The sequence below is a fragment of the Daktulosphaira vitifoliae genome, unplaced genomic scaffold (assembly GCF_025091365.1).
Source record: "Daktulosphaira vitifoliae isolate Bord-2020 unplaced genomic scaffold, ASM2509136v1 Scaffold_1, whole genome shotgun sequence".
NCBI lineage: Eukaryota > Metazoa > Arthropoda > Insecta > Hemiptera > Phylloxeridae > Daktulosphaira > Daktulosphaira vitifoliae.
The window spans coordinates 32,459,931-32,485,297 of NW_026099572.1; the positions used below are offsets into that span (position 1 = coordinate 32,459,931).

The 25,367-nt window shown below is 28.6% G+C and overlaps 2 protein-coding genes across 3 annotated transcripts in view; both read right to left on the reverse strand.

Annotated features, from left to right (window-relative positions):
* LOC126895740 (GAS2-like protein pickled eggs) overlaps nt 1-25,367 on the reverse strand; it is a 43,211-nt gene that overhangs the window by 13,946 nt on the left and 3,898 nt on the right. The window contains exons 1-2 of one of the 2 annotated variants that reach the window (XM_050667927.1): nt 6,447-6,765; nt 2,705-2,875 (exon numbers count right to left, since the gene is read on the reverse strand). In XM_050667927.1, the coding sequence (XP_050523884.1) occupies nt 2,705-2,875 (171 nt within the window). In that variant the 5' untranslated portion in view covers nt 6,447-6,765. Of the gene's footprint in view, nt 1-2,704; nt 2,876-6,446; nt 6,766-25,367 lie in introns of those variants that run through there. The other variant, XM_050667928.1, reaches the window with a different exon arrangement.
* LOC126910413 (uncharacterized) lies at nt 12,932-13,747 on the reverse strand. Its single transcript, XM_050692970.1, has one exon. The coding sequence runs from the start codon at nt 13,745-13,747 to the stop codon at nt 12,932-12,934; it is 816 nt and encodes a 271-aa protein (XP_050548927.1).

Consider the following 25,367-nt stretch of genomic DNA (forward strand, 5'->3'; position numbering starts at 1 on the left):
GTCATTATCAGTATTTGCCAGTCATTCCGAGTGGTACATATTTTCTATGACCCACAAACCACCAACACCATTTGCTATAGATGTGCGAATCCGCCTAGAAAAATCCAACACGTTCACTGGATCATAGCGGCAAAACAGAAGAGTATACAAGTTGGTCAACGTTGACCATTTTTTGGTCGTTTTTAATTTAACCGTTAAACGGTTAAACATAATATCGAATATCTATTATTTAAAGAGGACACTTATTTCATAGAAATAAACATAGGTTTTTTTCGTATCGTAAAACACTACAGGAAAATAACTAAAAACATACCAATTATATTAACCCCGTAAAGAAAAAACTTCAAGTTGAAAGAATTTAAAATCTACTAAAATTTTATTTCTACGGAAGTAAATTATAGAGACGGTTGAAAACTTGAGTTATTATTTATGACTAAAATTTGACCTAACGAAGCGAAGATAACTGTGTATTAAAAAATTAATGTTTGATCATCAAATTAAAACAGATAATAATGGTAATAATTACTTATAATATATAACTGTGAATAAGAAGACATTGACCTGATTTATGTTTGTTTTTCGCATTACATGGTATCTAATTGGCTGTATTTAGAGTGCATGTGTTAAAATAATAATGATATCAAATAAAAATAATTCAGAAATTTCTCACATTTTATTTTTATGACGAGTCAAGATTGATGCGCGCATTTCCGGAGTTGGGGTATGCAGCCAGGGTATAATAATTTGATTCTGTTATTACATAATGATGAGAACAATAATTTGGACGGAAAATAGCTCTTGTTTTATTTCTATTAAAATTATTAAATGTTTTAAAACGTCCTCGATTTTAACTTAATTTACATTATGAATTCAAATGGAACACAGCTATTCGACATAATGATTAATACTGTACAACGAGGGACATAAAACCTGTTTCTTTGTCAATGACTGCCTGTAAAGTGTTAAAATTAAAACTTATTTCCATATTTCTTTTTCTCAGTGACAGTATACCACCAGAGACACTTATATAGACATCGACTAAATCTACCTAGAACTGCAGTGTTAAATAGTCATGCCGATAGATTTTTCTATAAAATATCAATAAATGTACAATAATGTAGCAATGTTATTGCGATAATAAATTATTGGCCATTCAATAGGAAACTGCACAAGTAAAAGCTCGCCAACTAAGACTTCAATTCTGCAATAAAATAAGGATTTAATTCGGCTCTTATTTTAATCCATTACAAAATACATTAAATAATACGACCAAATTTCATTTTTTCAACTGTTTACGTCAAAGATTAGTTAAAAACAGATATCCGTATAGGAATCTATAATATAGCCACTTACTAAATGTCCTATAGAAATACACTTAAAATCAATTTAAATATTTAATTCGTCAAANGCACTTAAAATCAATTTAAATATTCAATTCGTCAAGTATAAGACAATAAATATTCTTACTAGTAGTAATTGATAAGTTATTGCATTTAAAAAATGACAATGTAATGTTAGGAACGGTGATGCACTTTTATTGTTCGTATAAAATGTGTATTAAAGTGTTTTCATAATTTAACGGAAACTACCAATAAATGAAAGAAGCACGAAGTACGTGATTTCCTACAGGAAAGAGAAAATCGTGCAACACTCATACGCGACATAATATTGTTTAGCGGCATGCGGATTAGAAACTTTGAAGAGTGTTCTGATATCAAATGAAAATGTATACACTTTGTTTTTAATTTCTGTAAATAATAAATTAAGACTTTTAATAATTGATAAAAACATAGTACTTAATAACATACTTAGGTTGAAGAATCGTAGGGTTGCCAAGTAAGCACGTGTTTTAAGGTCACAAAAATTCTTTAAAAACGATTTTAAATTAACTCGTATATATGTCCATAAAGACAATGACAATTGATAAAAAAAAATAGAATGAATATTATTTTTGAGGAACATTGAAAATATTTAAATAAAATTAAGAAGATTCCATTGGCCCCTGAATTTACAACCGGTTAAAAAAATTATAGTGTGTGAAAGTGTTTCACTTTTTCAACAATAGTTGAGATTATTATTTCATTTTTAACTCATTTCCGTTTGCATCATTATATACACACACACATTTAATATGATTTAAATATAATATATAAGAACAAGGAGTTGGGATGTTCGATCCCTGAATATACGAAATATATACTGACCATAAATCTTTTTAAAGATAATTGGTTAAAAACTGATAAATAATAATAACGCTCGTGTTATTTTTGGTACAAAATACATTTTCCTAAACTCTTATGAATGCACTTTTCTAAATCATTTTTATCTTACATTACTTTGAAAAGGAGGTATGGAAATTTCATCTGATATCAAATTACTAACTTTTTAAGAATATTCAATTATATAGATATTTCTATAATAATTGGAATGTTAGTTGATTTCTACATTTAACAGTCAGAATTAGTATAGTAATATTAAAGAACTATTAATATTATTACATTTTTTTTTATGTTTTTAAGATTCATTAAAGTAACTCAAATTACTCAAAAACATTAAGTTCGTTGCCAAATGGATACACAGAGAAATATATTTTATCTAATGTAAATAGCTATTCTGTTTTATCAGTATAAGAGTATTTTAAGGATATTGTAATAAAAAACCAGATTAGTAAGTAAATACAACTAATTTATTTGAATAAAATTACCTTGCATAGAGCAACGCCAGTATCAAGTCTATCCATAAAGTTGTTAACATTTATATAGAGTTCAGGATATAAACCATTAAGCCATTCAGCTAAATCTTCTTTCATAGCGTACAGGTATTCTTCACTGGACTTGAACGGCCGGAAAGACCGCGATTCTACTAGTAATGCCATCTGCAAACAAAATAAACGTTACCATTGACAAATTCATTCGAACATATCATTACACAAAATTGAAACTTTGAAGTAGTAATTATATTTAATTTTGGTTTCATTGGTTTATTACCACATTAAACAACCTATATGTAAATATGTTAATACTAAATCATTTTATTAACTACACAAATAATTTCCATAACCGAAGAGCGTATCTTATTTGATAATTATTTAAGACCTTCGATATCAATGTCCTTGAAAAACTAAATTATATTTGGACAAATTATGAGTGTAAAAAAAGTTCAACTCACTATAAGATAAATATGACACCTAATTGTTCCGTAAACATCTAGTATACATATATATTTATTAAGAATATAATAAATATACCCTAAACAATAATTTATTTATATTGAAAACCTATTAATCTGAATGTGCTCATATTTCACAATACTACCGAAAATATTTGTCATAAATAGTAAGCTTCTGAATTTTGCCAAAGTAAAAGTTAGTTTATTTGGGAAAGTCTAAGTGGAAAAATGTCATTAACAAATTTAAACTTCATGTTACCGAGAAACATGTTATTTAGATATTTCAAGCAAAACAACTTATTGATAAAAATCAACCATGAAGTTTTTGGATCGTCAAATGCTAACACTTTGCAATATCACTAACCCTTCATGAGTTAGTGATATTTTATTACTTATAGATAAATATATACCAAATAATCAATAATCTATTATATTTTCGTTACAATGTTTGAAAAATATTCACAGCTTTGCCAAAAAAAAGTTTTTTAAAACTTTACAATTTTACTACAACATATTTATTTGTTAAGTTGGATTTAAAAACCTGAATACCATTTTTATCATTAGTAACAGTAAATTTTTTTCGAATAATGATTATGACTGTACTTTTTTTAAAAGCAAAAATAAATATACAAATATTAAAAATTTATAAAATTGACAGAAGCATGAACTTTTTTATCATTTATCTACAATTAATTTTCAGTAAGAAAAAATTAGTCACAAATAATTGCTTTAACTATAATACTATGACAATATCATCTTGCATTCAATTAATATTTTAATTATATTCATCATAACTATAAATATATTCTTAAATTGGGATATAGAAATTATAAAATGTTAATTCTAACTGAATAACAAGGATAAAAAACAAACATTTTTTTTTAGTTTAAGCTATTAGTTGACGAATTAAAATTATTTTTCTTATATCTTTATGAATGTTTATAAAATTTATATTTATGTTTAGATTTATTTTGGAATAAGATTTTCATTCAATTGCCAGCTTCTTAAAAAAACTTATACGTTTTTTTATAAAATATGATAATGGTGCAATTATAGATTTTTTTTTTTTAATATAATTTTATACAATTTCCTTTCACTAAATTTTTCGTAAAATTTAATTAATTTCGTTGAATAAATTTTTAACACGTCTTCATTATTTTCGTAGCTCTAAAAAAATAAATATTATCATTGTATCCTGATACTAAACAATAATGATCACAATATTTACCCTGCATATTATTAATATTACTGAACTATATGTTTATATTCTTAACTTATCAGTACATTTCCTATTATAACATTAGTCACTTAAAAAGTCAAGCTCATTCTATGTTACTATTATTGCTATGAGTAATATTTTAAGTGTTAAGACTAATTTAAATATTAATGTAAACAAAAATTTTTATAATGAACCTAAAATAAAGTACACACACGTGCGTTAAAACTCCCACACGGCTAAATTATAACGGACTATCACCAAAATAGGAATGATATTTATGCTAGCTAAAATGTTTTTTTTTTACGCTATTATATTAAATGGCTACAATAAATAAAGAGTATTACACCTTTTTTTAACTTTAATGCAAAACATTAATGAATTTCTAACACGGATCGGTAAACTGATGAGTAAAACAAACTTTTATTCAAAGTTACACATGTTAAATGAAGATGAGTTCGCTGAAGTATTAACCAATTAAACGAGTGTACATAAAGTAAAAACTAATTGAAAATCTTTGGTACACTATATTTAATTTTCAATAAAAACATGCAAGTTTGTTGATGATCATTTCTAGCAAAATAACCTAATGTGGTATGTACAGTAAAATAGAACATATATTTTATATGTTTTGTTCATATAAGATCAAAAAATTTTGCAATAAATTTTGATTTCGATACCATATTATTATTATTAATTCTACACAATACTCTTAAACGTGTTGTTATTTTATATAATGTTACTATACAAATTTAAGTTGCAGAAAATGGTAGATGAAAACAATCTAACTAGTTTTGCTATTGTATCCGAGTACAATATACAATGAAAACCGTTAAGATAAGCGATTTTACATGACTTCTCAATAAAGCACCTAAACAAATCTCATATTCACAGTCAGTATGTTCAACGTCCATGTAATTATCAATAATCGTTATTTTATTGATATTTAATATTCAATGTCAACAAAAATATCTTATCATGACAAAAGTAACATTAATGTTTATTTCTCTTCAATTACATTACAATTGCTTGATCTTTTTAAATATTAAACAAATACATTTGAAAACTACATTCAACTTAATGCTGTATGTTTTTTTTTTTTTGATGAATTTTTTATATTTATTAGATTATTATAATCTATATAATTAAATAACTATATAGATTATAATAATCAATAAATGTTGTTATTTTGGAAGATAAGCAAACCTTCCGTATTCATATTTACACGTTTTTTTAACTGCCTACAAACCAATAATAATTAGTAAAATCAGAGTCAAACATTTGTTTGTTTCCATATTATCCCTTTTAATAGAGACAGAAGGGTCTTTATTAAATACATCCTTATGCACATATTTGAACCTGACCACAAAAGTCCTAGGTTTTTTCGTGCACCAATTCCTCCAGGGTGTCATGAGTAGGTTAAAGCAAAGCCATTTTATTGATATTTTCGCAAACCCAAGTAGCTGGACAAGGGCAAATTTTGCGCATTGCACTCTATGCGCAATCGATTTAACCAACACGCAGCCACTACACAGCCCTTTAAGACACGGTCCCGCCCGATTCCGAGTCGATAGTGCATTTTACCGTGTGCAGAAGAAATAAAATTAGCCTTCCCAAACAACACGTGTGCTCAACGTACACGAAGTAATACTGACTAAGTGTACATATTGATTTACATCGACGTATCTGTGAGTGTTCACTACATTTCAACTATCGTCTGACCCCGTGTTTAATTTATATCAGACTTCTACTTGAACTAAAACGTACTAGGGCGCATCAAATAGATGAATAACAATGTGTCGGGATAAGAAAAAAGCATACATAAACAGACACGTCATTTAATTCAATAACTTATTTATTATTATATTGTACCCAATGTTTTTTCCCTTCTAGTGACGCCCGCATCCGTTATATGGTTTGAATTATTTCATCGTTATAATTATGTATTAGTATTCTAATTTATTTTTGCCTTTGCTTTATTACATAGTTAAAAAAATACTTCTTACTATCGACAAATAGAGGTGTAAAGCTAAATAATACCTTATAATGATATTATACTAACCTCGGTTTGTTCTTACGAGTAAATGATGATCGTGATGAGTTCAGTAATTATATGAATTCGATCCAAAAATTACAAATGACTTCATGTGTTAAGAGAAACTGAATTAAAATTTGTCGAGTTATTCATTGTAAGGTCGTTATCCAATACTATGTTAAAAATTAAAACAATCGTTAAATGTATTTGAACAAAAACAAAAACGCAAAAAAATTAACTAAAAATGATAAGCAACAAAAAAAATAATAAATTAAAATAACCGTTAGGCACGGTGCGGTCGAAATCGCAGTCAGGACTGCCGCGCGGTGACTGCTGCGTTACTCAGCACGTTGGATTATCGTTGCGCACCGCCTTCCGCCATCCCAAAACTCACGGTCATACGGTACGTCGGCGGTGCCACAGCAGCCCTACCCCAATCCAATCGCCGCTGGACTTCTAGTGCCCGTTGGACTGTTCATCTTTGCCGTGGTGTATCTAAATATTATCAAAGCGGAATACTGACCGTTCAGTTTAAAATGAAAAAAACTATGCGGAGTGAAATCAACAATTTTACTCGGAGAAGTAACAATAAAAATAATAATAAAAGGTGCAATATATTATAAAAAATTATTGTTTTCGATTGCTGCCACACTGTATGCGAATCATAAATTACTTCACGGTAAACAACTTCTTACTGATGCTATTATCACTTATCAGTACTAGGTATTTTCAATGGCACAAAATATTTTAAAGTTAGTCGAGACAGTGATATTTATTTAAAAATTTGTTATTCAAAAATTGCTCCAATACGTTTTTAAAATTCATTGCATTACACATGATATTCTTGAATGCCTAATAGAGTGTTTCTTATTTCGAACTTAGGATATTTTTAGGTCTCACTCCTTGAAGTTGTACATATAAGCGTATAAAGAAACCATAAACAATGTTAGGTTGATCAGACAATTTAAAACCGTACTGTCAGATTGAAAGTTGGTCAATTAAAGTAGTTTTTTCGTTTATTTTTATTTGACTCGTAAACGAATGCTCAATGAAAAAAATATATAGAATATAAATTGTAGACTTAAATATTTTGTACAAAATTAGATTTAACATTTTTTTTGTTAAATCCATTAGTTTTCCAGAAAAATGATAAAATATGCAAATTTTCATGAATTTGGCAGAATTGCTTTATTTATATATATTCTATTATATCTGCCGATAATATTAACTAATATAATACTATACTACTAGCATATGATCCCTACTGCTCTCTGGAAATTTATCAACGACTTACGCCTACATTCCTCTATTTCTTCTTCTGTATGCTACAATAATATTACTTCTGTATCACTTAATGACTATGCTATCTTATTTTCCAATTACTTTTTTTCCATTTGTAATTCCTCCTTTTACTTCCAAACTAAATAATACTACTTTTTATAGTTACTCTCATGATCTTCCTTTAAACATTTTTTAGCTTCGACACGAAGTTTAAAATGGCTTAGAGGCTTAAAAGATTGGTGCCAAAAAGAGAAAAATACATTTTTGTCGTTTTAGGAGAGCAGTTTTTTTTTCTAACTATCAAATGACTTCATTATTTAAACGATAAAATTATCTTTTTAAATATATTTTACAATAATTGTACATGAACCATAGTTTTCTAACAATTAATAAAGAATACACATGTGTGGAGTGAAACCAGTGAGATGGCTCCTTAACCAAATTTAAAAACTAATTTTTAAACTAAGCCATATGGTTTATGACGTTTAAAGGCGTCTGATGTCTACGGAGTTGTCCAAAAGTTGAATGGATGTTGGTTGTGTTACTATGGTTTGTTATTCTAATCTCATGTTTGCGGGCAAATCTCTTTATTTCTTCTGCTACTGTAGGCAAATTCATATTACGGTGTAGTATTATGTCATTTCTATCGTAATGATAAGCTGAAACGGATGGTACGGAGTACAACATTTTGGCATCATTGAATAAGGACAATATTAGACTTACTAGTACAGCCCCACAGTTATATACAATAAGTCCAAATTAATTTTATGATAGCCACATAAAGTAGACGTTTGTTGATTAATGAAAGTTCAGAATGTTTCCCGATCAGCCAATATAACTTTTTCATTTTTAGTTGTATTTGCAAACTTTTTTGGCGTGAATGATGTTTCCAATTAAGACGTCAGTCTAAATGCATTCCTAAGTATTTTGCCAAATCTTTTTGTAGGATTACATGATAATTCATTTTAACAGGAATATTAATGGTATTACATAGTATATAATTAACACGTACTGATTTGTCACCGTTAATTTTAATTTTCCAACGTCTTGTACATAGGAAGATGTTATTTATCGAGTTTTGTAAGTTTTCAGTTACAGACTGTTGATTATAACTGGTCGCTAATATTACCGTATCATCAGCAAACATATCAGTTGCCGTATCGTTATTTGATGAATAATCAACAGTATAAAATAAATACAGAATAGGTCCTAAAACACTACCTTATAGTACTCCTGCTGATATAGTTTTCCAAACTGTCATAGTTTGCTCGTGCATGACCCAAAACTCCCTTTCAGTCAAATAAGATTCCATTAAAGCACACTAAGTTTTCTTATTTTTAAAAGTAGACCTTCATGCTAACTTTATCAAATGCATGCGCAACAGTACTGATGAATCACATTGGTAACTCGATGAACCTGATCAATTGTAAAGTGCTTATTACGGAAGCCAAATTGTTGGTCAGGTAAAAGCTGTTTTTCCTCAATTAGTGGTTTTATCCTTTTAAGAAGAACTTTTTCAAAAAGCTTAAATAAACAAGGTAAGAGCGATATTGGCCTATAAGATGTTACCTACTCTTGTGGTTTGCCTAGTTTTGGCAACATTATGACTTGAGCTGTATTCCAAAGTTTCGGACGTATTCAGTTCGCAAGATTGCATTGAAAATGTGTATAAGATAAACAATCGCTTTCTGGGGTAACTATTTTATCATTCTTAGGTTGATATCATCGTAACCCAGTGCTTTTTTTACATTGATGTTGTTATTTATTATTTGCACCACTTCTAAAAAATATTTAATTTCATCCGGTTCCCATCTAATTGTAAACTGTGGAAACCGTCAAACTCTGAGACTATATTATTAGATTGAAATTTATCTACTTATATTTTTACAATGAATTTGATAATTATTTGTATATTGTTTTGTAAATAAATATTCAATAAATTTTATTTACAATTTATTAGTTAAACCTATGTTAGTAAATAGCTGACATATTATCTTTCCATTTTCTTCTCTAAGTGTTTTGAATGGTGATTTACTATAATTATTAAGGCATTTGAGTATTTTGAGCAGCCAGTGATTATTACATATATATTATTAATACATTATATTGTAAAAATGTATCACAAATTGTTTTTTAATTTTTTGAAATAAGGTATGAATTAGCCAAAAAGGTGTATCCAATTCTTACTCTAATAATAATGACTTCTTCACTCATGGTGTAATAGACAAATATCATTTATGAAAATGTTTTATTACTTTAAAGATACTAAAGTTAAGTGCATCGTCCCAAAATTTTTGAAATTTCTTATTTGTAATTTTTCTGTCTCTTAGATTGCCTCTTTTTAAGTGATGTTATCGAAATGTGGTATAAGTTTTTTAGAGTCTCATCTATTAAAAAAAATATTTTATTTTTAACAATTGAACTTAAAATTGAGTGTTTTAACAGTATTAAAGAACAGATTGTATTCTTTTCATTTGAAAAATAGATTCTTCTAGAATTTTAGCAAGTTTGATTAAGAAAAATAATAATTTATATCTCCATACTCAATATAAGGTAGTATTGTAGTTCTGTATATAGTGGTTAAACTATTTATTTATTTTTTTTGCTTCCTATATCTTTTATGCTATAGTCATTTAGTTTCTATATTAATTATATTTTTGTCCGTCCATAGAAGGGTGCAATAGTTATTTTTCTTTTTCAAAAATAATACATTGAATAATATTTACTTGGCAAAATCAATAAATTTTCTTGTATTATATTGTGGTAAAATACATTATTATTATAAATAATATGTAATCACTATGTATATAAACGCATACTGATTTCATTTGGTGCTTACGGTCTTACTCGTGTTCCGTTTAACTTATCTATTTGTATAACAAATAGACAAGATGTATATCATTTATGAATTAAATAATTGTATTTCTGAATTATTTTTAATAATTAAAAATTATTATGCTCTTGTGGGTTATATCTTACAACACACAATTATTTAAATGGCGGTAGACTTTTATTAAACAAAATTATAACACGAAAATAGANAACATGCTCAAATCTTCGAGACGGTAGAGAAAATGACCCAAGGGGTGCTGTGACATGTCGCGTGATTTTGGCTCGTTGACATTCGACACATGCCCGTGCCCAATGTCTGCAATCTGCGTCAATTCCTGGCCACACAAACCGCTGTTTTACAAGCTTCACTGTGGCTTTAACTCCTGGATGTGCAAGGCGATGTATGGTATTGAAAACTGTTCGTCGAAAAGGCTTTGTAACAAAAGGTCTGGCGATTGAAGTTGATGTGTCGCAGAACACTAAGACATTCGTGCCTGGTAATTCCACTTGCTTAAGTCGCAATCCGGTGTTTTCTTGTGCATACTTTTTCAATTCGTCGTCTCCCTGTTGTGACATTGCTAAAGCAGTGTAGTCTAACGTGTCTGATAATGCGTCCACGCGTGATAGGGTATCAGCCACGATATTCTGTTTACCAGGAACGTACCTAATATCCGTGGTGAATTGTGAAATAAAGTCCAAGTGTCTGAATTGTCGTGGTGTGCACTTATCCGATTTCTGTTGAAATGCGAAAGTGATAGGTTTGTGATCGGTGTATATAACAAACTCGCGTCCTTCCACCATATGCCGAAAATGTTTGACAGCGAGATAGATCGCAAGAAGTTCTCGATCGTAAGCTCCGTATTTTGTCTCAGTCGCCGTGAGTTTCTTGGAAAAGAAGGCGAGGGGTTGCCACTCGTCATTGATGAACTGTTGGAGAGTTGCGCCAACCGCTGTGTTTGAAGCGTCGCTTACAATAGCCAGTCGAGCGTTGTCACATGGGTGCGCGAGAAGCGTGGCTGTGGCGAGTTCCTCCTTGCATTTCTCGAACGCTGAAATTGCTTCTGGTGTCCAATTAATAGGTGCTTTACCTTTTAGATTAGGTACTAAGAGATCACTTAGTGGTGATTGTGCATCTGAAGCTCTAGGTATAAAACGACGATAGAAGTTTAACATACCTAAGAACTGTCGTAGACCCTTAGCTGACGTTGGCCTCTTGTAGCTCAATATGTCAGCGACTCTATCAGGTAGAGGACGTGTTCCTTCTTTAGAAATCATGTAGCCCAAAAACTTTACTTCTGGTTGTCCAAAAACGCATTTTTTAGGATTGAGAACCAGAGAGTATTCGCGTAGTCGCTCAAAAATGATCTGTAAATGTTTGATGTGTTCTTCTTCAGAAACAGATGCCACGAGTATGTCGTCAATGTAACTGAAACAAAAATCAAGTCCACGGAGTACTTCGTCAATAAATCGTTGGAACGATTGTGCTGCGTTTCGAAGTCCAAAAGACATAAAGAGGAATTCGTAAAGTCCAAATGGTGTCACAATTGCAGTTTTAGGGACGTCTTCTTCAGCTACAGGGATTTGATTATACGCTCGAACCAAGTCGATAGTTGAAAAAATCGTTTTACCGTGGAGAAAGTGCGCGAAGTCCTGTATATGACGAACAGGGTACCGATCTGGGATAGTCCGGGCATTTAGAGCGCGGTAATCCCCACAAGGACGCCATGCATCTGTTTTGTTCTTTGGTACTAGATGTAATGGTGATGACCAAGGTCCTTGGGATGGTCGGATAATGCCTAGTTGGATCATAGCTTCAAACTCTTTTTTTGCTGCCTTAAGCTTATCAGGTGCTAAGCGTCGTGGTTTACAAGATACCGGGGGTCCTTGTGTCGTCGGGATAAAGTGTTTAGTGCTGTGTTTGATATCCTTCAGGGTCCCAAACGGTCGAGTGATCTCTGGAAATTCCCGTAGTAAACCGTCGTATTTCGTCTCTCCCACGACGACCTTAATAGATGGTATTGAGCACTTGACGGCGTGACCACGAGTGGTGAGTTGTGTAAGTCCGTCTAATAGACATTGATTGCGCACGTCTACCAAAAGATTGTAAAAACTTAAAAAGTCAACACCAATGATGGGCTTGGATACTTCCGCAATCACAAATCTCCAAGTGAAATCTCGACGAAGTCCGAAGTTTAGGCTGAGCGTGATAGTGCCGTAGGTGTTTATAGGCGTGCCATTGGCGGCTGATAGGACGTAATCGGTTTTTACGCGGTGGCCTGGAACAGCACTACGTGGATAAACACACAAGTCGGCGCCCGTATCGATGAGAAATTGAGTTTGGGAAGTTCGGTCTGTGATGAAAAGACGGCGTGGAAACTGACCGGGCTCACTGGCCGTCATCAGTGATGACCCGTCCCGTTTCCCGATTTATAGTTACAAGGTTCCTTGCATTTTTTCGATTGGGATCCATAACGCCAATGATACCAGCATATTCCGTCTGCGCCATGATGAGTGCGGCTTCGAGATCGTGACCTTGGACGGTAAGTATTTGGTCTTGAGTCCGGAGTACGCGAGGGGCGAGTATTTAACGCAGCCACTTCACTTCTCAACGCTGCAATCTCCTGATTAATATTTAGACTAAGTTGAGAAATCTTAAGATTCAACATGGCTTCAAAAGTGTCACTTCTCGACATTTCTGCTATTTGTGGTAGTAAAGGACCCGATGCGTCTGCGATGTTGTCCGCATGGACAGCGAGATCTTCAAGCTTACTATCTTTCACTATTGCCAACGCTACCTGTATACTTTTCGGTAAACGGCCCATCCAAAGTGTCTTCAATAACGTTTCCGGAACAGAAGAGTCGGCCAGACTTTGGAGATGGCGTAAAAATTGTGATGGTTTACGGTCTCCAATCTCAACGCGTTCTAAAAGTTGGCGTGTTTTCTCCTCTTGGGAGGCACTAAGACGTCTTATCAACTCTTGTTTAATTTTGGCGTACTTACTGTCTGAGGGCGGCGTCATAATTATGTCCTTGACTTCCACTGCGTATTTTGGCGGTAATGCTCCAACTACATACCCGAATTTTGTACTGTCAACAGTGACTCCCGCGCTGGCGAAACTTCCTTCGACCATAGCAAACCAAAGTTCGGGATCTGACGAAATGAAATCCGGTATCTTGACGGCTACTCGAGCAATTGTTTCGTCTGTCTGCGCCATCACGTCGAGGTCACCAATTTGTGGGTTATATCTTACAACACACAATTATTTAAATGGCGGTAGACTTTTATTAAACAAAATTATAACACTAAAATAGACGTATAAACACTAAAAGAAAATATATGTATATACAGTAAGGAAAAATAAAATAATCGAAGTAAACATAATACACGATGACAACAGCGGCGGGGTGTAGCGGTCGTGTAGCGTATCGCGGACTAGACAGTCTGAACTGAACTAACTGAACTGACTGATTCTTCCGATATATATATAGCTCCGATAAGGCTCTCGCTAATTCTAGAATATTCTATACCCGCGTAGGTTATCTTATGGCGTTATCGAAGTTTCTCGAAGGTTTTTGATAACGAGAACATTCGAGAATATTCGTTGCGTATGTTTTGGTCGCTACACTCTCATTAACTTTCGTAATATATTATTTTTAAGGTGGTTATAATGTAATCTAGGCTGACTAAATAGTTTGAATTATATTTTAACTCCGGTTATAATTATTTGGTTCAGTTAAATTATGCCAAATATTTTTTATGTACAATTTAATTTAGTTGTTTCAATTCAAATATTACATATAATTTAAAGAATTAACAAAATAGACATTTTCAAAATCAAATCCGACTAAATAATTAAGCTTATAATTAACTATACGCAATAGTTTTATGAATTGGCTATACGCCTTAGTTTTACATAATATTTTTACGCACTAGCTATACGCCATAAACCAAGTTCACACTATGACACTAATGCGTCATGTATAAAAAGTTATAGCAATGATTAGCGATTGTACAAAACAAGTCTCTATGACGTGACTAATATCACATATTAAAAATGTTACAACTTAGTATCAGCATTAATTTCATCGCATGAACTTACTATTGCTATACCCGACTACTATAGTCTATTAGTATAGACTACTACTACATAATATTACTTATTATAAAATCTAGAACAAGCTGTATAATAGATTCTAGGTTATCTTATGCCGAAGGAAGAGAGTGTAAAGCGAGTGAAAAATTGTTAAGTTATCTCAGGTAAGAGTGTAACTATACAACATCGACTGATGGTAATGAAGTTCTGGTGTAGTGGGAAGAGAATATACAAAAACAGGAATAACACAATAGGAAAATCTAGGATCCAATGATAGAAATTGAAAGAAGAAAAAGAGTTCTTAAAGACGGGAAAATAGAGGAGAACAAGAGATTTGCTGGTTGTGTAAAGAATGCTGTAAAAGAGATTGTTAGTGAGAATAAGAGTAAAATGTCAGTAAAAAAGGAAACCGGGTGGTAGGATTAGGATATTCAGAAAATCTTAGAGATTAAGATAAAGCATTATTAAGTATGTCACGAGAGAAGATTAGATGGAGTATAAATGCTTGTGCAAAGAAGCCAAGGATGCGTTAAGTAAGGCGAAGTTTAAGAGGTATGATGAATTGTATGATAAGTTAAGAACAAAGAAAGATGAAAAAGAAATCTATAGATTTGCAAAAGTAAGAGAAAAACAGTCAAAGGTTATCACAATGTCAGGTGTATAAAAAGTCATGATAAAAGGGTGCTAACGAGTGATGATGATGTGAAAAAAAGATGGACAGAAGATTTTGAAAAATTACTTTATGAGGAGTATCCAAAAGAGACATTAGAGGATATCTAATGGAACAAGCAACTGGTAAATTTAATTAGTGAGAAAGTGGTATAGGAGACTGTAGCGTCAATAAAAAGAATAAAGAAATAGGACCAGATAAAGTGCCAGTAGAAGTATGGAAAATATTTGGCGGTATTGGCATAATAGTTAAAGAATTTTTTTAATTAAATTCTACTAGCAGAGAAATAATGAAAATAATAAATAATGATAATATAATAATCAAAATATGAAGAAATAATATTGTGGTGCCGATATTTAAAGGCAAAGAAGATGACATACAGGAGCGTGGAAATTATAGAGACATAAAGCTTGCGTTCATAGTATGAAGATTTTGAAAAAAGTAATTGACAAAAGAATAAGAGGAGAAACATCAGTAACAAAGATCCAGTCTGGTTTTTCGTCTGGAGAGTAATCGATTTTGCTTAAAGCCCTTATCTATTTTTTATAATAATGGATAAAATTACTAAGGAAATATAAAGAAAAGTACCATACTGCATGTTGTTTGCTGATGATATAGTTTTATTAGAAGAAAATAGGGGAAAGTTGACCAAAGACTTGAGATGTGGAGAGTAGCTCTTTTTGTATGATCATTAAAGAAGATTCTTTCGCCATCACTGCTACAAATTACAGTATACACACCTTACAGTTTAGCAAATCACCATTAAATTGTAGATGTTTAATCTATGGCAAACGAGAGTATGTCATGTTCGTCCATTTGATGAGACTGGAATAGATAATTTTATTTTTAATAATGTTGTGGGTGGGTTCTCATTAATTACATATCGTAATTTTCCAATAATCTTATTTATTAAATTTTATTTAATCAATTTGATTGTATATAACTTGGTTATATGTAAAAATGTTTAACAATAATTTTTCTAGAAAAATAAATTTTAAACGATTTTTATATAAAATATTTAATTGCATCTCATAGCATTCGTTAAGTATAACATATAATTGAATATATTATATAAATATATCATATATTTGAATATGATATATATATATATATATATATATATGTAGATATATGAATATCTACATACAGAGTGTTCAATAAATAAGGAAACTGATTAATTGTTACAAACAATGACAACAATAGAAACACGTTTCTTACTTACTGAACATATTATAAATTCCAATTTTGACGAATTTATGAAACAATTTACTTTGAACAATTGTATCTTATTAAAAATTAAATAAAAAAAACCCAGCACAGGGGGGTCGCGGCACAGTGGTGAAGTGGCATAGATGGATCAAGTATAATGATATCTGACAGTGATTAAAATCACTATCAAAAAAAAAAGCTTTGATGCAAATCTTTAGATAGTGTTTAATTTTAAAAAATTGGTGGATTATTCCAAAAGCTACATGATCTGCTAGTTCATTATTAATATCCTAATTAAGATAAAGTATGTCGAATGAAAAAGGGATTTTTAAAAAATATTATTTCTCATAAAAAAATAATGTTGATCCATACACATTTCAATATGTCATAGCATTATAAAGTTAAAAAAAACCAGAAGGGGGGGGGTCACGGTACAGTGATGACGTGGCATGGTTGGGTCAAGTATAATGATATCTGACAGTGATTAAAATCACTATCATAAAAAACGCTTGGCTGCAAATCTTTAGATAGTGTTTAGTTTTAAAAAATTGGTTGATTATTCCAAAAGCTACATGATCTGCTATTTCTTTATATCCTGATTAAGATAAAGTATGTCGAATAAAAGAGGGATATAAATATTATTAAAAATTGTATTGATGTAAAATGTAAAAAATAAAATCGAGTATTTTCACACAAAAATAGCATTCGGTAGTCATTTTCACCATGAAGACAAAATAAAGTCCGAAATTTTTTTTTTCCATAGTAATGTATATTTTATTAGCTTAAATTTAAGGTATATATAAAAGTGTCAGACTTTCCGGAACACTTTCAAAAGTTAAGTTGAAAAAATTAATTTTTTGTGAAAAAGTTTTTATTTTAAATCCCCCCCTGTGGGCAGGTATAAAAAAAAATTATATTGATATGTTCATTTTTAAAAAAGTTTGGCAGTTTTTAGTAAAAAAAATTGAAAAAAAATCGAAAATTAGCAATTTTTAAATTTGTAATTTTTTTGGAGGTTTCCCCCATTTACGGGGAACGAGGGAACTTTTTTCAATTTTTTACGATAATGTCTTCGACTAGATACGATTTGTGATCTTTTGACGTATCATTGAAAGAAATCGGTTCGGTGAGAGCTAAGAAAAAGTGGTAACAGACACAAAAAAAAAAAAATAACACATCTTAGTAAAACCAATACCTTTTCAGCTTCGCATCGAAGCTAAAAAATAAACGAATAATTTGTTTTTAATTGAATAAGTCTGATGATATAAAAACAATCGGGATTTCCATTTTAAAATCGAAAGTTATTATGAGTATAAAGTATAAGGGATGGTAGCATAATATTAATTATTCGTGTAATAGCTCAACAATAAACTATTATTTTTAAAAATTTTAAATATTCTCATTAAATTGAAAAATTATTTTATTATTATTATAAATATATATATATATTTATTAATTATTATTAAGTTTGATATTTTTGTAAATTCAATATTTTATAATTTTAATGCTTATAGTATACAAAATTTTTGTTTTATTAAAAAACTGAACTCGTTCTAGCTTTTTTTCTTTTAAAAAAGAATCCGTTCATAAACCGTTAATTGAAAATCATGTCAGCATTTAATAGTTCATATACAATCTCTTATAAATATTTAATAAATGCTAAATTTAAAATGTTTAATAAATTTTACAGAATCATTAAAATTAAATATTTATCAGTATTTATCATTGGACATTACTTCACCTTAGAATATTAATCAGATCGGATAAATATTGCTTTTTCTTTTACTAATACCATTTTTACATTAAATATAGTATTTCTCAATGTCATAGAAAATGAAAAATTTTGGTGCAAATATAAAAAAGAGTGTGAATAGGTTTATTATACTATTTAGTTTCAGCGGGTTTTTTTAAAAACAAGTTCATTTATATTTTTATTAGATATTTTTTAAACAGTTTAAACACATTTAAAATATCCCACAAGTCCAATGTAAATTTTGAACTTATTGGTGTTCACGTTTTCAAAAATTACATGCATATTATAAAATATAATAACCTTGAGTTTCCGGATTTTTTATAAATTGGTATCTTTTGGCGGTGAAAATTAGATAGATTTTTATATTCCAAAATATATTAGTATAACTGTTGTTAGAACCTATTTTGTTTGAAATAATTGTTTAACCCTTTACATAATCGGTATTTGAGAAATCTGACATTCAATAAGAAAAGTTGTATAAATTAACAATTTGTATATTTTAATAATTTTTAAAGAATATTATTCTTACATAGATCGTTTAAATTATCAACTAAAAACAATTGATTAGTGATATTTGCATTATCTATTTTTAAATTTTATTTATTTTTAATAAATATAATGTACTAAACATATTTTTAGGTATAAAACAAAAGCTCAAAAATTATTTCTTAAATGTAACGAAATAGAACACGTAATTTTTATTTTTAAAATGCAAATTAATCTATGGCTTTATAAAATCTAATTAAAAAACAAGAGATTTTACAAATATAACTCTAAGGTAATATTACAATTTTAGTAATGTCACAGAATTCATTTCCTCATTTGAACGATAGATATTAAATCTTACAGAGCGACGTGAATATCTTATGAATGAATGAACTATTTTTGATTTTGTTTCATTGAATAAAAGATTTAAATGTTTTATATACAAGAACATTCTTATAAAATTAGTATTCCACCCAATTCGGTTATAGATAGCATGTTGATCAAGTAATTTATCACTCAAATCATTTAATTCCACTCCACATTTTACATAAAGGTCATTGTGGAGCTTTAAACTTGATAAGTACTCTTGATCAGAGATATTCTCATATAAAAATTTGAATGATTTTGGTTTAATTTTATTCATTAAACTTTCAATTTTACTAATTTTTAATAAAATTGAATTATTTAACATATTTTCAGTAAGTTGTCCAGCTTCAAACGAATTCAAGATTGTCTCATAAGTATAACTATCACTTACCATTTTATCAAACAAATAAACTTTATCTAAAGAAGTTTCTAAAAATACTTTGTAACAGTGTACGAAAATATAATTTTCGTCTTCCTTACGTAATAATTCTAGGTACATTACATATTTTTTCATCAAGTGAAATAAAACAGTTTTAAAAATATTCAATAATTTTTCTTGATATTTACCAATTTGTTTAATCCACAGATCAAACCAATAATAATTTTTTGCATCTATGTATTCTTGAAAAATGTCTTTGTATATCGCCTCGAAATTTTCTTCATTTTGTTCACCAAAGTCCATTAAAATGATTTTCAATAATTCTTTTTTTTCTATTATGTCGCAACAATAAATATTTTTTAGGGATACCAAGTTGTCTTCTTCATTGTCTAATAAAAATTTATTAGTTTCTTTTCTTTGATTCATTACAGATATAATATTATCTATGTTTATATTATATTCCTTTAAATTATTCAAAGTGCTCATATCGACAGAGTATTTATTTTTTTGGCGACAATATTTTTCACTAGATTGAGTCAATTCATAAACTAATTTTTCATACACTGGCATTATATTTTTAATGGGTAGATTGTTTTTTCTGTGCAATTCAAAATAATATATATACATGTGAATGCCTCAAAGAGGCATATCATAGAAATATTTACAAACCTTAATTACAGTAACTAACATATGACTAGTGACTGATGGACTTAGATTAACTTCCTCTTTTGTAGAATGAATGTTAATAGATTTTAAATTCACGTAATGTAATATATTATAAACATTACCGCAAAATAAATCCGTATATATTATATCTGATGCGTAATTTCCAATAATTTTTTTAGTTTCTTTTGTTGTCAACATTTTTTGCATGCGATCATCTTCGCTTAATTTACATAATTCTTTATAATCGGGGTAATCAAATCCGGTATCAAGTTTCAATGCTTTTTCTAAATTTAAATTAATCAAGGAAAATTCCCTGATCATACAATTAGATTGCTGTAGTCCGTTATATATCAATAAAGTTATCATTAATATGCCAAATTGGTTAAAAATCATTTTTCAACTCGTCGAATTGTTGATACTTAATTAGCTCTAAATTTCAAAATAAGATTTAATTGATTTACATTAATTTATAAGCTTCAAAAATGATTTTTAGACGAGTTATTTAAATCATTTATATAAAAAAAAAAATTCAAGTGAACTATAAAATTATATAAAAACATATGTACATGTTTTTATATAATTTTTTATAGCTATAGAAATTTATAATAATATATGATAAATTATTCACTGTTTAAACAATTTTAAATTATAGTATTTTTGAGCTTATTTCTAAATACGTATAGTACTTAGATAACCTGTTAATCTATTTAATAAAGATGCGTACTTTTCATGTTTTTTAACAACAATTTTAGATATGAAATACTTTTAAAAAATTATAATTGTTCATAGTGTTAAACATATGTGATAATTTGTTTATTTAGTCAGATCAGTTTATATCAGTTATTATAAAATCATATTATATCAGTTGTTGTTCGGTGACGCTCCCTGAGTGAGGTCATTGGACGGTGGTGTGGTATAAAAATACATATATAAGAGTGTCAGACGTTCCGGAACACTTTCAAAAGTTAATTTTTTGTAAAAAAGTTTTAATTTGAATCTCCCTTGTAGACAGGTAAAGGATCAGATATATAAAAAAAATATACCAAATGAAAGGTAAAGACATCATGCATCTATAAAAAAAAATTTATATTGATTTGGTCATTTTTAAAAAGTTATGGCAATTTAAAAAAAAATTGAAAAAATTTCGAAAATTTGCGATTTGTAATTTTTTTGAAGATTTCCCCTATTTTCGGGGAACGAGGAAATTTTTTTCAGTTTTTGAGGGTAATGTCTTCGATTAGATACGATTTGTGATCTTTTGACGTATCGTTGAAAGAAATCGGTTCGGCGAGAGCTGAGAAAAAGTGACAACAGTCACAATAAAAAACACATCAAGGTAAAATTAATTCTTAGCTTTGCATCGAAGCTAAAAATTAATCTTACAAATTTTAAGAAAAAATGTTAAGTTTTGATTATTAATCACATCTGGGTAAATTTAATATAGTATTTAAATAAGTTGAAGGTTTGTAATATAATAAGAAAGATGGCTCAATAAGAAAAAAATTATCTATACATATCCTATTATCTTCAGTAATACCTTGATATGTATCATGTATACACGTATATCCTAGAATTACTTGTGTTTACTAAAGTTAACATTACAAAACGTGTCTCAATTTTTTTGAAGTCATTCAGAAGAAAGAAAATAAAAGATTATTTTTGTATATTTAACAATAGAAATATGTCTTTTAATACTCAATTATTTTATGAGACTTATTATTTCAAAAACGCTTAAATATATGTTATGTATAATGATAAATATTGTCCTACGTGACCCTTATCACCAGTCTATATTATAAAATTCTAACTTCCGAAATTAACGTCTATACCGACTAGTCATATTCTTACTTAAACCTTTTTATTTATTTTATAAGCTAGTTGAATGTATATTGCCGTTTAAAAAACAAAGTTGATCTCCTTAGCATAGTGCATAGTGCATAATGTAAAAAATTACTTAATAAATGATAAATCGAGAGTTGTATGAAACTAAAAAATAATAAGAGAATTTTCTTTACATAATTATCATAGTAAGAGTTACCAATATTTAATTTGTATACTGGTAAATCATTAATATTCACTTTATTAATCATTCTGATAAAGGTGTTAAAATATTTGTTCGCTTTTTCCCGCGCAATAATTGCGAAAACGAATGAACTTAGTAGACATACAATGGCATTATTCGCGCTCTGAGGTTTTGATAAGAGTGATAACTATACAGAAATATAACGATCCGTGAGTTTATGAGCTCCTACATTAGAGTTGATCGTTGCTGATAAATAAATTAAATTTTTTACATTAAAATGTAACAACTACATATTTATTGTTAAAATTAAATTTACTTGAGAATTATACTTGAGTGCTATACTTTAAGAATTTTAAAGCTCTTTTTACAAAATGATAGTTATTTTTTAAAATATGGATCAAACAAAAAAACCAATTGAAGAACTTATAACGAGCTTCAGGTGATTATTTTTCTTATATTGAATACACGTTTAAAAGACTAATAAAATTTCAATTAATACATTACTCCAGATCTACTTCTACAGTTCAAGATATTATAGAAAAATTAGAAGGGTGGAACAGAAGTGATAAAAATACACCCCATATTTCAAGGGATGCGTTATTACAAAAAATCTTACCTCATTCTGAGAATCCTCATAAATTTAATGAAAAATTAAAAAAAATTGGGTGAATTATTATATTAAAATTATGTCAATTACAAACTCTGTAATAAAGAACAGAAGATAAATTTTTAAATATTCATTTTTCAGTAATGTCAAACTTGCTAATAAGTTTATGCATTTGATTCAAGAAATAAGTGAAGATAAAAAGTTAACAGCTTTTTTAGAAAAAAGATATAGAGAATATGAACGTGATTTGCCTAATTCTGAAAACATACAGTCCTTGAAAGATCAAATTGAAGTAATTATCTAGTTTTATATAACAAATATTTGCCTGTAATTTCTAATTCAAAATATATTTACTCTTCAACAGATACGAAATGAATTTCAAAAACAACAACAAATTAAATTGAAAGAAAAAGAAATTTCAATGAAAACAAATACTAATCATGCATGTCCATTGTGGAAAAATATTAGAAAATATCAAGGATTAGATTACTTTGACATAGTGTCTACTAACACTGGTTATTTTTTTTTTAACATTGATTAGTCAATTGAATATTTATGTATTACTTGTATAATTAAAGAGCTCAGTACAACAACTAAGCAAAGTCGATTTTTCAGCAAATAACTTTTTGTTAGTTTTAAATAAATATAATTTTTCTGACTATTTTAACCATTATTATTAGTAGAAAACAGTTTGGTAAATTATTTTTATTGGTAGACTTACCAGGTTGTTGTACTAGACCCTTCAATTGAGAGCAACTCTTTAATGAGTTTTCGATATATAGTAGCTCATTTAAGTTTTTAATTCTACATCATTCATAAGCTAATTCAACTCATTTTCTGTTTTACTATTTCACTTTTTCTTTCAATGTATATATTCTTAACTTATCAAACTGAATTATCCTATCTTTAACAAGATTTAATTCTATCTATCTATTCTCTCAAATTTTATTTACTATTGACACCTCACTCATATTACCTCATGTGTACTTATTTTTTATTGTGTTCCCTTTAATCACTCCACAAATCCATCTTAATATTTTCATTTCCTTATCACTTATTTCTGCTATATTTTTGTATTTATTGCTTAATATTTTTATCCAAAAATCATTACTGTTTTATAAAATTGACATATAAGCTTGATTAGGATTTTTTAGTAATCCTAAGCACTTGATATTTTTCTCCAATATATCCATATTCACATAATCGTTATTTTTTTCTCAATATCNTATTCACATAATCATTATTTTTTTCTCAATATCACTACAATTTCATTTTTACTCAATTTTATTATTATCCCTTTAAAATCAAAATCAAACACCCTATACCTAGTTTATTTCTACTTATCCTTTATTCTTTGAAGTATTGTATTCTTCTTTTCCTCTAAATTCTATTTTATCAGTGTATTATTAAAAAATAACATGCATCCGACAACATATGATGTTTTTAAAAATGATTGGTGTTGTAGAAATGTAATTAAATTTTGTTGTAACCAATTTCTGTCTCTTAGACAACATAAAAATATGACAAATGTCTCTTAAATATGAGTAATAATTAATTTTGTTTATTTTCCTTATAATGTTTTCAGATGTATCATCTATTGAACAAACATTTATTATTGAAGATATATTATGTTGTCTCCAAGGATTTCATGGTCAGTTTATCAAACCTTATAAACATGGTACAAGTATTAGCTTTAAAATCAATGCTTCTATAGGTTTGTAAATATATTGTTCATAATATTTTAACAAATTTATCACTGATAAAATTATTAATTGTGGTATGAATTAAGGACCAGAATATCAATGTTTGATACCAAAAATATTAAGATTAGCTTCAGCTTATGCTATTATTTGTCGTTATTGTGAAGAAAACCGGCAAGGTCACAATGGATATGTTAATCAAGCATTAGCATGTTATTTAGAAAAATTTATAAGAGATTACTTAGTAAGTAAATTTTAAATTGATGTTTTTATAATCCTAAAGTTTAATAGTTGCTAAAAAAAAAAAAAAAACCCAAAATATTCAGTAGATTGAAAGTTATTAAATTTATCAAAACATGCGGAGTTCCCTGTATTTCTCTGACTATAGAAGATATTTAATGTTTAGACAATTATAGAACATTAACATCATGTAATTTTGGGATAAATTTGAAAATATATAATTAAGTAGATGTCTGAAATTTGTAATATTATTTTTGTTAAAATATTTTATTCTTTTGTTATTGTAGTTAAAAATTCAAGAACTTTTCAATATATTTATTAAGTATGAATTCTATTAAATAAAGTCAATATTATGTTTTTTTATTATTAATTTGGAAAAAAATGTAAAATAATTTTTTTTATACTGTTCTTTAAATAATTCCANAATGTAAAATAATTTTTTTTATACTGTTCTTTAAATAATTCCACTTCATACTTTTAATACATGAAGTAAGATATATTTCAAGTATATTTTCGACCAAAATTGTTTGTTGTCAAATTAAATGCCTTTTAATTTTCAATATCATATATCTTATATGATATATACAAAATATATTATAATTTAGCATTCAGAAATATTGGTTGAAAATTATGTTTTATAAA

Excerpts from the sequence above, each read along its gene's own strand:
- LOC126910413 (XM_050692970.1), bottom strand. The coding sequence starts at position 13,747 with ATGGCGCAGACAGACGAAACAATTGCTCGAGTAGCCGTCAAGATACCG.